The 12,670-nt window shown below is 41.3% G+C and overlaps 1 protein-coding gene across 1 annotated transcript in view; it reads right to left on the reverse strand.

Moving 5' to 3' along the window:
- Positions 1-12,670, reverse strand: part of adgra3 (adhesion G protein-coupled receptor A3) — a gene marked incomplete at its 3' end in the record, with an annotated part of 68,137 nt that overhangs the window by 37,075 nt on the left and 18,392 nt on the right. Inside the window, exon 3 of the mRNA XM_080450908.1 lies at positions 5,097-5,168. Within this exon, the coding sequence (XP_080307034.1) occupies positions 5,097-5,168 (72 nt within the window). The remainder of the gene's footprint in view (positions 1-5,096; positions 5,169-12,670) is intronic.

A 12,670-nucleotide genomic window follows, 5' to 3' on the forward strand; every position in this document is an offset into this window, starting at 1 on the left:
TCAGCCTAGCCAGGCTCAATTTAGCTCGACGTAGTGTTGAGTCATAGTCCTTTTGAATCAAATTCCATTTAGTTTTTAGTCATATTTTAGTCACCTGAAATGTTTGACTGTTAGTCTAGTTTTAGTCGACTAAATACCATAAGGTTATAGTCGACTAAATCTACAGTTGATTTAGTCGACTAAAATGTATTTTGGCGGTGCCTTGATGGCGCCGTAATGGCTGATTTTTACACTTGGTTGCATGCTGAAAATAGCAGAGCTACAAGCTCACAACGCGTCGCGCTGCGACGCGTTGTGAGCTTGTAGATCTGCTATTTTCAGAACACACGAGTGCAACCAAGCATACAATGTCTTTTAGTCTATTGGATCTCTTCTCCACTCGTCCCTCACTAACATTTTAGTCTAGTTTTTATTTGTTGACGAAATTGTCAACAAATAGTCTTAGTTTTAGTCATCATAGTTTTTATTTAGTTTTCGTCAGTGAAAAAAGTGAAAATTCGTACATCAGGCTAGCATTTGATGTATTGATCGCATACAGGTGGCTTTCAAAGTGCGGTCCAGAGATCCCCACGTTTCCCCCCACCCAAATTAGTAGTTTAATTTCACCATACTTCATTTCACTTAAAATTATTATAATGCAAGAACGGTGTGACTGTTCTATGAATAGGTTTCAATATCACCACTTTGAATTCAAACCAAAGAATCATAAAAACACGGGACGTGATGTTGAGACTGTCCATTGTGCCATTAGGATATCGGGGGCCAAAAGAGGTTGCCTGTTTTGTCTGTCCTGTCAAACAGGAGTGACGTTGATACTTTAACCACATGAACCCTAGCATATTCCCTATTGTGGGCATGTCATAATAAATAAACTAACATTTATTTGGTGAAAACAGGCGAACGTTCTGCGAAAATAGCAGATCTACAAGCTCACAACCCGTCGCAGCATGACTAAGGCTCTCCGAGTGGCACGTCTCAAAACGAAACACAGATCTAATCAGGCTCCTCTGAAGAAGAAGACAGAGGTAGAGCAAATGAAAGGAGAAATTAAAATATTTGCCAGAGAGAGAAGATGGAAAGAGAAGGATACATCCAAACGAGAGAGCGAGAGAGAGCATTAAGAGTCTGAACTACGCTGCCAATTAACTCATTCAGTGCCTGACTTATTTCTGGCAGTTTAGTGCCAGAGCCAAAATTCATTGTAAAAAAAAAGTGCTTGGAGCCGAGATACAGCCTTTTTCAGTAAGAAGTTAAACAAGAAGTGGATGGAGCAGAACATTTTCAAATCATCATATCTTGGGTTCTGAACATTTAAAAAAAATATATATATTTGGGACGTCTTAGACGTCCAGTGGCACAGGGCTTATGATACAACGGACGTCTTAGACGTCCAGTGGCACAGGGCTTATGATACAACGGACGTCTTAGACGTCCAGTGGCACTGAATGAGTTGACACCATCGCCCTGTGCCAGACTTAGAGGAAAAATGGAAGGGCGGGGATTGCAGGTGAACATGCCAAATGCTCAGCGCAAGGTTTAACCACCTTAAATCCTGTATACTTAGGGTACCGCCGGGCTCTATACTAACTAAGTCTGCTCCTTTTCTCCCTCTACACCAAACCTCTTTACCATTTTCACCTGATGTTCACCCCAGAATAGTGATGCTATAGGGGTTCAAGTGGTGAATAATACCCCGACCACAGGGTTCACGGCCAACTTTACCTCATCTGCTCCCTCGCTTATCCTCTCCTCCTCCTCCCTGCTTATTTTCTCCTTTTCTTCTACCCGTGGAAAATACCTCGGCAGCTTAACGGACAAGCGAGTGCCACTGGAAATTAATCACGATAGGGGGCGCAAGACTCAACTCTTTAACCCGTTAGACCATTGGTTCTCAAAGTGGGGTCCAGGGGGTCCCCAGCAAAATGTGTTAATATAGCATCACAATTTTTTTTTTACCTTTTATACTTTGGCTATTCAAAAATAGCAGATCTACAAGCTCATAGCACGGCACTAAAATCGTTTATATTTGTGCAAACCTTTGAATATATATATTTTTTTTGTAACTCAATCTTTGCTTCTGGGGGTCCCTGGAACAAAACATTTTGAGATGGGGGTCCTTGGCCAAATACATATAATTTTGGGCGTCCTCGACATGAAAAAGTTTGAGAACCACTGCGTTAGACAACGGGACAGAATCGCTTTGCAGAAATAACACCAGAGTCACGTTTTAGCACAAAGCCCCCGGATCGAACCGTGCATGCTACGAATGCCAAAGTCTCTGCAAGTGTGTGTGTGTGTGTGTGTGTGGGACTTATTTTGAAATACAAAGGACGTATAGATTGGTATGAATCCATGGAGAAATGGGCATGAATATGTGGAGAGGAGGGGGAATAAAGCGGTGTCTGAGCCAAGACGCTGAAGCCTTCCTGTCTCCACACCAGCAGCCAAACTCAAGTTTATGTTGGCAGTCACCGGCTCATATCGGATCATTCCAAATCACACTGTGTTGAGACACGCACGCACGCACGCACACACACACACACACACACACACACACAGGGGCAGGTACACTACTCTCTCACACACACACACACACACACACACACTTAGGCTTATGGTTTGAGGCACACACACAGTCTAACACATTAAGACCTGGAACGCATCTGTGTCATTTTTTTATTTGAGCTAAAAAAGCATTATTTTACACTTTGGCTATTCAAAAATAGCAGATCTACAGGCTTATAGCACGGCACCGAGTGCCGCGCTACGAGCTTGTAGATCTGCTATTTTTGAAAAATCGTGAAAATGTGTGCAAATCTTTGAATATGTATTCTTTTAAAGCAAACATTTGTAACTGAAATCTTTGCTTCTGGGGGTCCCTGAAGCAAAGAATGTTGAGAGGGGGGTCCACGGCCAAAAGCATATCATCTTGGGGGTCCTTGACATGAAAAAGTTTGAGCACCGCTGACATAGAAACATACGTTTTTCAGAATTCTGTTGGGATTTAGAAGACATTTTGTAGAATCGGCTTCAGGTCTTAATGGGCTAACACACACACACACACACACACAGACTTATTCATCCCCAGCCCCTTTTCCTTTTCGTGTGTGAAAGTGGATAGGGGCCTCATGCTGTCTGGAGTGGTCCCTGGCAGGGGCCCAGCCGGGCCCCGGAGAGAAAGAGAGAGAGAGCGGAGGAGAAGTAGGGGTGGGCTCCCCTCTCTGCTGCTTGACCACGCTCCCTTATAGACACAGGATACACACTACAACAGTGGTTCTCAAAACTTTCTCATGTCAAGGAGGACCCCTCAAAAATTTAGATGTATTTGACCGCAGACCCACTTGAGAGAATATTACGTGCCAAGATGTCGGTTAAAATAAAGAATATTCCAAATGTTTCAAATTGTTTCAAGATTTGAGAGAATACAAGCTTCCCGGACGAACACGTCACATTGGAACGCGGTGTGAGCTTGTAGATCGGCTATTTTCAAATAGCCGATGTACATATATACGGTTAACCCATTAGCACCTGAGGCCGATTCTACAAAATGTCTTCTAAATCCCAACAGAATTCTGAAAAACGTATGTTTCTATGTCAGTGGTGCTCAAACTTTTTCATGTCAAGGACCCTCAAAATTATATGTATTTGACCGCGGACCCCCATCTCAATATATGTTGTTCCAGGGACCCCCCAGAAGCAAAGATTTGAGTTACAAATGTTTGCTTTAAAAAATATACATTCAAAGATTTGCACAAATGTTCAAGTTTTTTCAAAAATAGCAGATCTACAAGCTCGTAGCGCGGCACTCGGTGCCGCGCTATGAGCTTGTATATCTGCTATTTTTGAATAGCCAAAGTGTAAAATAATGCTTTTTAGCTCAAATCAAAAAATGACACAGATGCTTCTCCCGGTCTTAAAGGGTTAAAGTGGCTAAAATAGCTCAAAATGTTGATGCTATATTAGCTCATTTTGCTGGGAACCCCCTGGAACCCCCTTCACTTTGAGAACCACTGCACTACAAGACCGGCGAGGAGGGGCACAGCAGGCGGCTTTACCTGCACTATCAACAGCTGGGTTCATACACCACAGAAACGTGACAAGAATCTTACTTTTCTTTGCACATAACAGACAGTTAAGGGCTGCCTCGCATCAAAACGCATAACCACACACTGCTTACGCACATGCCTCATTAAAACTCAGACAATGTGCAGCCTCTCTGGGAATTTGTGGTCGCAAATATATTTCCAAACCAATGGTTCCCACAATTCCGAAAAGAAAAAAGAAAAGAAAAAAAACAATAGCACGCTTGTAATGTTGACCAATTACCACACATAAACAAGAAAACAACAATTAACACTTTGTTAATCTAACAAAAACACTGGTCAACAGGCCAGTTGTTAAACTCTGGTCTTTCAACAAGTTTTATTAAGCACCATGGAACATAAACAGAAACCAAACCATAGTAAAAATGCCCAGCAAATGAAAGAACTTGCAGTTAAGTGTTTTTTAGTTGCAATCGTAAAAACGTGGAATGCATGTAGCATTTATTCAATACAGACGTGCACAGAGAGGAGGAGGTGCTGCCAGTGGTGGAAAAAGTACTGAAATGTTTTACTTAAGTAAAAGTATCAACACTGCTATGCAGAAGTACTCTGTTACAAGTAAATGTCCGGAATTAAAAGTTATAAAAAGTACAAAAGTGTTGGTACCAAAATGTTCTTAAAGTACCAAAAGTAAAAGTACTAAAATGTTTGAAAATAGCCTAGGTATAAAATAGGGCTAAAGTGGTTAATGTATGTTTTATAATGTAATCATTTATATCTGCAAATTAACTAGTAACTAAAGTTTTCAAATAATTGTAATGGAGTAAAAGTACAACATTTGCCTCTGAGATGTAGTGGAGTAGAAGTAAAAGTATAGACAATTGGAAATACTCCAGTTAAGTAAAAAAAAAGTACCTCAAAATTGTACTTGAGTACAGTATTTGAGTAAATGTACTTTACGTTACTACGTAACGTAAAGTACACCAGTTACTTTACACACCAGTTACTTTACACCACCGGGGTGCTGCTAACATGAGCTGGTGGTATACTCACAGTTTCTTGAGTGCTGGCAGGCCAAGGAATGCTCCTGGTTCGATGTGGCTGATCACGTTGCTCCGCAGGTCCCTGTGAAAAACAAACACTCAGGTTTTAGGCCATGAACACAAGCTACACACTGCCATTTCTCATTCCTCTCTATTTTTTGCTCTTCTTTTACATAAATAGGATCACATTATTCAAGCACATTTCAAAATCCCTCGCAACAGAGAGAGAGAAGTAAGTTATGACTCTGTGCATTCCATGAAGACAGGTACCTGAAGCATGCTGGTGGATATTTTTTGTTTCTTTTTTTTTTTATTGAGTTCATTTGCATATTTTTCTTCTTTGTTCCATAATTCGGAGCATTTGTTTTTAGTTTGACAACTTTATTTGTACATTTTAGAGATATTGCGTAATGTGCATAAGCATATCACACCAGTACTTCTTTATAAACCAAGACAAGACAAATACAATAATAATTATTATTATTATTCAGATAATGATAAATCTAACCAGACATACAGTACCAACAAATAATAATAGAAAAAAGAAAGAACGAAAAAATGGCTAAAGAGATAGCAATAGTAAGAGAACATCCATCCATATTGGACATATAAGTCCAGATCAAAACGTTGTATACAGTCCAACAGAAAATCGGCCAAACCTAGACCCCAACTTTAAGGTAAAGGAATTCAATTTAACTCTATCTACATAAGATAAATAATAAATGGATCAGTTGAGCTTCTAAAGAGTGTATTCAATTCTTTCTAGGTGAAAGATTTGCATAAGATCCCTAATCCACTGAACAGACCCAGCAGACCCTAGGCGTCTGGCAATCAAGGAAGCAAAAGCTACTACGTCAGCCTGTTGTTTGGATAAAGATAAGTCTTTTGGAACAAAAACCCAGGAAAGCTGCTGCTAGAGGAGAGGGATCGAGTAGTACACTAAATATGTCAGTAAACGTCTCTCAAATAGAGAGGTCCAATAATAATAGTCTTGGACAAGTCCAAAAAGTGTGGATATGGGAGCCTACATGTCCAGCCCATGTCTGGCACCAATAGAGGATTTATTAACTCGATCTAGGATTAGAACTCCAATCATCTTCAGAGAATTGCTCTTGTATGGAGCTTTTGGCTTTTCTTGGAGGGGATTGCCTTTATTATACAGTTTGGAAGGCATACATGAAGGCTTCTTGATTGTAATTTAGCAAGCAAGGAAAAGTGCACAAAGCTAGATCTTGCCTACCCAGAGTAACCTAGAGCAGGGTTTCTCAAAGTGGGTGCCGTGACGCAGGTCCAGGGGTGCCGCGGAACACTTTGATCATATTTGACTTTGTAAAACGGACCTGAGTTGCACTGTACTCAGTGGTGGAAAAAGTACTCAAATTATTTACTTAAGTAAAAGTACCAATACTGCAATATAAAAATACTCTGTTACAAGTAAAAGTCCAGAATTAAAAATTTACTTGAGTAAAAGTACAAAAGTATTGGCATCAAAATGTACTTAAAGTACCAAAAGTAAAAGTACTAAATATTTGAAAATAGCCGATCTACAAGCTCACAACGCGTCGCGATGCGACGCGTTGTGAGCTTGTAGATCTGCTATTTTCAAATAGCCTATGTATAAAATACGGCTAAAGTGGTTAATGTATGTTTTATTATATCATAGTTTATATCTGAAAGTAACTAGTAACTAAAGCTTTCAAATAATTGTAGTGGAGTAAAAGTACAATATTTGCCTCTGAGATGTAGTGGAGTAGAAGTAAAAGTATTGGAAATTGGAAATACTCAAGTAAAGTACAAATACCTCAAAATTGTACTTAAGTACAGTATTTGAGTAAATGTACTTAATTACTTTCCACCACTTGGTGCGTTCTTTTTCAGTCTACACCAAATCTCTTCGCCAAAAATAGCAGATCTACAAGCTCACAGCTTGTAGATCGGCTATTTTTGGCGAATGCTTCCCCTCAGAATGGGGATGCTGGGGGTTAAACGTCATGTAGAAAGTTATTTTCAATCTATCCTATAATGGAAACGGACATTCTCTCAAGTGTTCCTGTCGTGACTTAGGCTACTGTATCTTAGGGGGAAAGATTTACATATTTACGTACCGTAATATGACATACATGTAAGGTGTAAGCTATAAAGTAACAATGTAATTCAGGGGTGCCGTGGATGACAAAAGTTGTTCACAGGGGTGCCCTGAGCCAAACAGAGACCTAGAGCAGTGTTTTCTAAACCTTTCAGCTCAAGACCCAAAAGAGAAATCAGACGTTTGCCCGGGACCCAGACTAGCGAAAATAGCAAGATCTACAAACTCACAACGCCTCACTTTGTGCCACTTTACTTGCAGATCTGCTATTTTCGCTACTTCCTAATTTAGGGAATTTCTTATTTTATTCATGAAATTATTTTTGAACTTTTTTTCCAACTCATGAAAATTTGTGAATTTTCTTTTGAGTTTTTAAAAAAAAATAATAGTAATTAATGACAACATTTAGGAAACAAAAAATAAAGGGATATTCACTCGTGACCCACGAAAATGGGTCCCGACCCACTGTCTGGGAAACGGTGACCTAGAGACCACCAGTAGCTCCACTGACCCACTCACTGCTATGGTTAATTGTTGAGCACAGCAGAAAAAGCCTGGTGCACACACACACACTTCTCCTCCCATCAGACCCCCCAAGCAGACACCTGTTAGAAGAGCACAAGACCACCCCCCCCCCCCCCCCCAATGCAATCAATCATCACCACACAGCCGACAACCTGGCCCCCCGGGATCAGAGGAGGGCTTCTTCTGTCTCTCAGTCTGTCTCACTCTTACACACACACACACACACACACACACACACACACACACACACACACACACACACACACACACACACACACACACACACACACACACACACACACACACACACACACACACACACACACACACACACACACACACACACACACACACACACACACACACACACACACACACACACACACACACACAGTGCCAGGCAGAGCCTCCTCCTCGAGGAGCTTCAAAGGCTTTGTGGTCACAGAATACCTGCAGCGTTCACCTGCGCTGGCACTGCAGAGTCACTCATTACAGAGCGGGTTCAGGGAGCTGAGCGAGTCGCCACCTGAGCCCGTATACAAAAGGCCCCTCTGGGCAACTCTAAAGGCTGTTTGATGTTAAGGAGCTGTCATCCTGAAAATGGAGGATATGAGGGGGCTGGACTGTGAGGGTTTGGGCTTCGGATAGCTCACAGATGATGGGGGGGGGGGGCTTATCGCTAGCCATGGGCTTTTCATGTGAGCTAGCATAACTGGGGTTGTTGAGAGACGAATGGCCTATACTGTTGGAATGTAGCCTATACTGTTAAAGAGGGAATGTATTCGGTGCCAGAGTTTTATTAAAACAGTGTATACGTCTAGTGCCAGCGATACGTTTGTAACACTGCGCTGTTTAGAGCTGTAGACTCCACGACAAGCACCCGGATGTAAACAATGGATGCGTGTATGATGGTGGATGGTCCAGGCTAACGCCTGGAACAATAACATCTCTCACACGAGCCGCCATTGCGGAGTGATCATGCGCCGAAAATGGCTCGTTTTCACCACGTGTAAAAAAGCTAAGGAGATCCGGAGGTTTTTATCAAGGAGATAGAATGGGAGTGGACGGAAGACAGTTTTTTTGGCACGGTGATCCATCTGTCCCTTCCATTTAAGAGGCACGGTGGGTGATTCCAAAGTTGCGCTAGCCCCCCCCCTCCCCACCCTTGTGGAAAAAAACTAAAAACTAAAAAACATTGAAAACACAAGATTTCCCGTGTTCGGCACTCAACCACTACTCTTTGAAAACACGAGAAATCCCGGTTTTGGCACCGAATGTGTTAATATGCTGTTCATTATATTGTGTTTTGCCGATTTGTTTGTCGTTTGTGAAAATGAGTTGAAATTCTCTGTATCACTCACAGCTAAAGAACACTTCCCTGCTCGCCAGAGACAGCATTCAGTCAATCAATAAATGAAGTAAGTAATAAATATTCATAATAATATCATAAATGCCCTTCCAAAAAAGATAAAGGGTGTTTCTAGTGATCCCCAAGGGTAAATTACTTGACCCATCCTGTATGGAGCAGTGTGCTGCTCCAAGTGAGCACGCTGGGAGCAATTAGCGGTTCAGTGTCTTCGGGACACCTCGACACCAAGCCTGGAGGAGCCGGATCCTTGAATTTAAAAGGTTTGCTAACCACTGCCATAAGGTGTATACTACCACCAAAGTACATTAGGCCTATACTCTGACTCACCGAATTGAAATGATTTCCATTTTATAACAATCTGAGTGCCATTGTTGTTGTTTTTTGACTGCCATCCACTACCATGGACTTCCATTAAGTGAGTTGGTCTACAAAGAGACTGAGCACTAGTCATCCACGACATATTCTCGACATGTTTTCGATCATTGGCTGTCCTTTAAGCCAATGGGGATACTTTCCCATACTCTGAACGGACGGTCTCGTCCTCCCAAGCTATGGTACTAGACACGCCTCTCGCCTCTAAGGCTACTATACACGCCTGCCGTCGGTTCAAATCGCCGTGACACAGAGTAATATATAGGACAAAATTTAAGTAAAGAACTTGAGTAAATGTACGTAGTTACTTTACACCTCTGCATACGCGCTGCGTAGCGTCCTTTGCAAGCTGGTATACATGACTGAGTCATGTCTTGTTTTTAACACTACTTAACTTCTTGCCCTATCCTAGAACAGCACCCGATTTCTTTTTTACTTACAACACTATTGTTCTCAGCCCAGGGCAGCACTCCCATTTGTTCTTCAAGTTCCACAGTATGTTGGTGGTATTGGAGCTCAGAGAGAGGGCAAAACATCACATGTACCAGATTAATTCACCATTGTGACCAAACCGACCATTCCTTTGATGGTAGTGAGCCTTGGGAAAGGCAGATTTCAACTGGTGAGAATTCAGCCATTATTTAACAGCACCCGATCAGTCTGTCTGGCTGTATTACCTAAAATGGATGAAAGCTTTGCAGTAAATTAAGAAATGAATAATGTCATGTCATTTGTCTGTTGTTGTTGGAATGACTTGCAGATAACATTGTGGGAAAGTAACAGCCTGTGGTTGAACCCAACAATTGACCTGCTGACACGTTTATAAACTATATTAGTAAGGAACATGTCAAGATTGCTTAATTTCACACTCTGTAAAGACAATTACTGGCTAAATAGTTTTGAGTTTGTCCATCTCCTCGTGCTTTGGAGATTCCAAATTTCCAATGCAGCTATTTTGAGAGGCTGCTCATTCTGTGAATGTCTCTGTTCCTTGTATAGTTTATAGTGTGACATTTTGTGACTTGATGATTTTTTCTTCATTGTGATTTTTAAAATAACTAAATTAAAGCTCTGCCAGGTTCATCTGCGTATTTACATTGGCTTTTTTTTTATAGTTTTACTGTCTGCATATATTTTGTGTTGAGATTTCTTCCAAGAGCAAGACTAAAGGTCCTTACACACCGGGGCGATTTTTTTCATGCGAATAATACTGGTTTTTTTTAAACCTTATAAAGTCAATGCAAGCTTCCACACCAGTTTCGGGGAGCGAAAAAAAAGCGTCTTAATTATTCGGAACGAGTCAATTTTGCGTATATTCGCATATTCGCCGGTGTGTAAGGACCTTTAGGGCCCTATTTAGAGATGATCTACTATGGTCCACACATGGTCTAAAATGCTGCATGCAATTGCGTTGTACAATTTCACGATTTAAATGGCACATTATCAGTGCGAAAAGCTTGGCGCTAGGCGCAAAGCCAAGAGGTTGTATTAAGTGCCTCAATTAGACATAGATGTGTTTTGGGCATAACATTAACAGATCGTGAGATATCATATGTGCAAAGTTGACTTTAGTCAGGAGGGTTGCACTGCACAGGAAAGAGGAAGTTAGGGTTCATTGTCCAGAGATAAATCTGGACATCTTGATAAATGACCACAGATTTAAAGTTTAAAACAACTGAATTCTTGCCAAAGAAAATCAACAGGAGTATTTCAAACACTAGCTTTGAGTTTTCTCCAGACCTCCACCACTGTGGCCTTGTTGGTGCTAAATGCATTCTGGCATATGGTTTGTTCCACTTCCACAGAAGTCATCTGCGGATCCATCCTCGTTAACCCATTAAGACCTGAGGCGATTCTAAAAAAAATTCTAAATCCTAACAGTTTTTGAAAAAAAATCTAAACTTTTTTTTTTCAAGATTTTTCAAAAAATATTTTTTAATAGCTAAAAGTTCCAGGTCTTAATGGGTTAAATTGGGCAGATAAAGTTCACATCTGGGCATTTGGACTGAACATGACTAGTTGCGTTTGAATTGGGACAATACTTGGGCTGCGTCTGATGACGTTTCACAAGAAAACGAGAACAGACAGTAGTACAACAATTATTGAGGAACGATCCTTGTTTGGGATCAAAGTGCTGGATGGACCTTGCCATAAGAGATAAGATAAGGATGAGATAAACTTTTATTGATCCCTGGAGATAAACTCAGGTGTCATAGCAACAACAACATTAGAGTGGGGCAAAAAATCCATGATATGTGCAAATGAACCCATACAATATCTTTAAAGACGGGGTGCCGTGATTTTCAGTGATGTTTCCCCCCCCCTAAAACATAATCATCAGGTAATATGGTTATACTAGGAGGAAGATTTTTTTTTCAAAAAAGTGTACAGAAAGTGTTAAAATTATGTTTTATGTGGACACGCCTCCAGTTCATTAAGTATACCTGGTTCTCACCTTAGGACCTCCTCCACCACCTTAGCACCACCCACCTGTCCTAGTCCCTCCTCATGCCCACACCTGTTGTGTTATGATAATGAGGGGGAGGGTATAATTTTACTGTGTCATAAAATGCTGTTTTTCTATTTGCACGTTTGACCCTCAAGGTTTCAGCCTCCAGGAAGAAACTCAAAATAGTCAGAGAAGACATAAAACACCATAAAAACACCACCAGGGGGCTTAACACATTGGGTGCCAGAGGTTTATTAAAATATTATACGTTCAGTGCCTGCTATTCTTCCATCCACTTACGCTGATACGTTTCGTGCTGTAGAAGCCCCGACGCGGAAGTGCATGTAAACAAAGCGTGCGTGCGAGACGGCGGAGGGTCCCGACTAACGCCTGGAACAATAATATTTCTAACGCGATCCTCCATTGCAGAGTGATCGCCGATCGAAAACGGCTCGCTTCCACCACGTTAAAAAGAAATGGAGATATTAAGCTTTTAGTCAAGGAGTTAACATCGGAAAGGCCGACCGGAAGGATTTTTGACATGGATCCACATCCGGCCTCTCCTTCTCAGAGACTCCTTGGATGATCCCAAAGTTTCGTTAGAGCGCCCCACGTGGGCCCCACGTATACAATTCTCAAAAATGGGTCCGGACCGTTTTTGGCAACAATGTGTTAATGAAGTTCTATCAACCTCATAGACACATGAAAAACAGAAAAAGTGCAAAACCATGGCACCACCTCTTTAAGATTTTCTTCTAGCATGAGACTGAATTCCAGATCTGG

Source organism: Gymnoscopelus braueri, assembly GCF_963280865.1.
Source record: "Gymnoscopelus braueri genome assembly, chromosome: 15".
In the NCBI taxonomy this organism is placed as follows: Eukaryota; Metazoa; Chordata; class Actinopteri; order Myctophiformes; family Myctophidae; genus Gymnoscopelus; species Gymnoscopelus braueri.